Source organism: Lipotes vexillifer, unplaced genomic scaffold, assembly GCF_000442215.2.
Source record: "Lipotes vexillifer unplaced genomic scaffold, Lipotes_vexillifer_v1.1 scaffold512, whole genome shotgun sequence".
NCBI classification, from domain to species: Eukaryota; Metazoa; Chordata; class Mammalia; order Artiodactyla; family Lipotidae; genus Lipotes; species Lipotes vexillifer.
In genome coordinates, this window is record NW_006787695.1 from 1,700,893 (window position 1) to 1,701,773 (window position 881).

General features: G+C 74.1%; 1 protein-coding gene across 1 annotated transcript in view; it reads right to left on the minus strand.

Moving 5' to 3' along the window:
- AKAP17A (A-kinase anchoring protein 17A) overlaps positions 1-881 on the minus strand; it is a 6,509-nt gene that overhangs the window by 637 nt on the left and 4,991 nt on the right. The window contains 1 exon segment of the mRNA XM_007460489.1: positions 2-306. Coding sequence (XP_007460551.1) covers positions 2-306 — 305 coding nt within the window.

Below are 881 nucleotides of genomic sequence, written 5' to 3' on the forward strand. Positions count from 1 at the left end.
GGGCGCGGTTGGGGCGGCGCCCGCGCAGCCGGCCGACACGGTGTGGAGGATGTCCAGCACTGGCTGCAGCAGGTGCGCGTGCGCGGCGCCCAGGCCCGCGGGCGCGCGGGCGCCGCCTGCCTTCTTGCTGAGCAGGATGCTGAGCAGACGCTCGCGCAGCTCGCGCTCCCGGCGCTGCAGACCCAGCGCGCGCTCCTTCTCCTCCTCCACTCGCCGCAGCTCTGCCTCCTGCAGCCGCCGGCGCTCCTCCTGCTGCTGCAGCCGCAGCGCCTCCTCCCGCTGCTCCTGCTGCCGCAGCTTCACAGCCTGCGGGACAGAGGGGGCCGCGCCTGAGCTGGGCTCTGAACCCGCACGGACCCTCCGCGGCGCGCGGCTCTGCAGACGCCGGCCTGGGGGACCCGGCGGGCGGCCGGCTGGAGCCCGGCCCGGGCGTCCTGCCCAGCCGGCGGAGGAAAGCCCTGGCAAAGCTCCTCGCCGCAGCCCCGGGGCGGGCCTTCTGCGCCTGCTGTCGGTGCGAAGGTCGCCGGCCACGGGGAACTGAGATTACGGCGCGGAGGCGCGGGGCCGGGCCTGCTCAGGGTCTTCAATATTCACCATGAAACAAGAACACGCTGCCACAGGTCTCAGCGCGCCCGCCACGCTCCTTCCCGCGGACTGATCACAACTGTAACCAGACAACAGGTTAGGGTCGCCCCGCGCCTGACTCCGCGGCCCGCCTGAGCACCAGGCGCGCCCAGCAAGGTCCGTCCACGCCCCCGGCCCGGCTCGCGGCAGTTACCGGCCTGGCCTCCAGGAGAAGCAGGTGCGGGAACCGGGAGGGCCGTCCGCACAGCGCAGCTGAGACCTGTCAGCTCTGAAGCTGCGGGCCGAGGGGGCGCGGC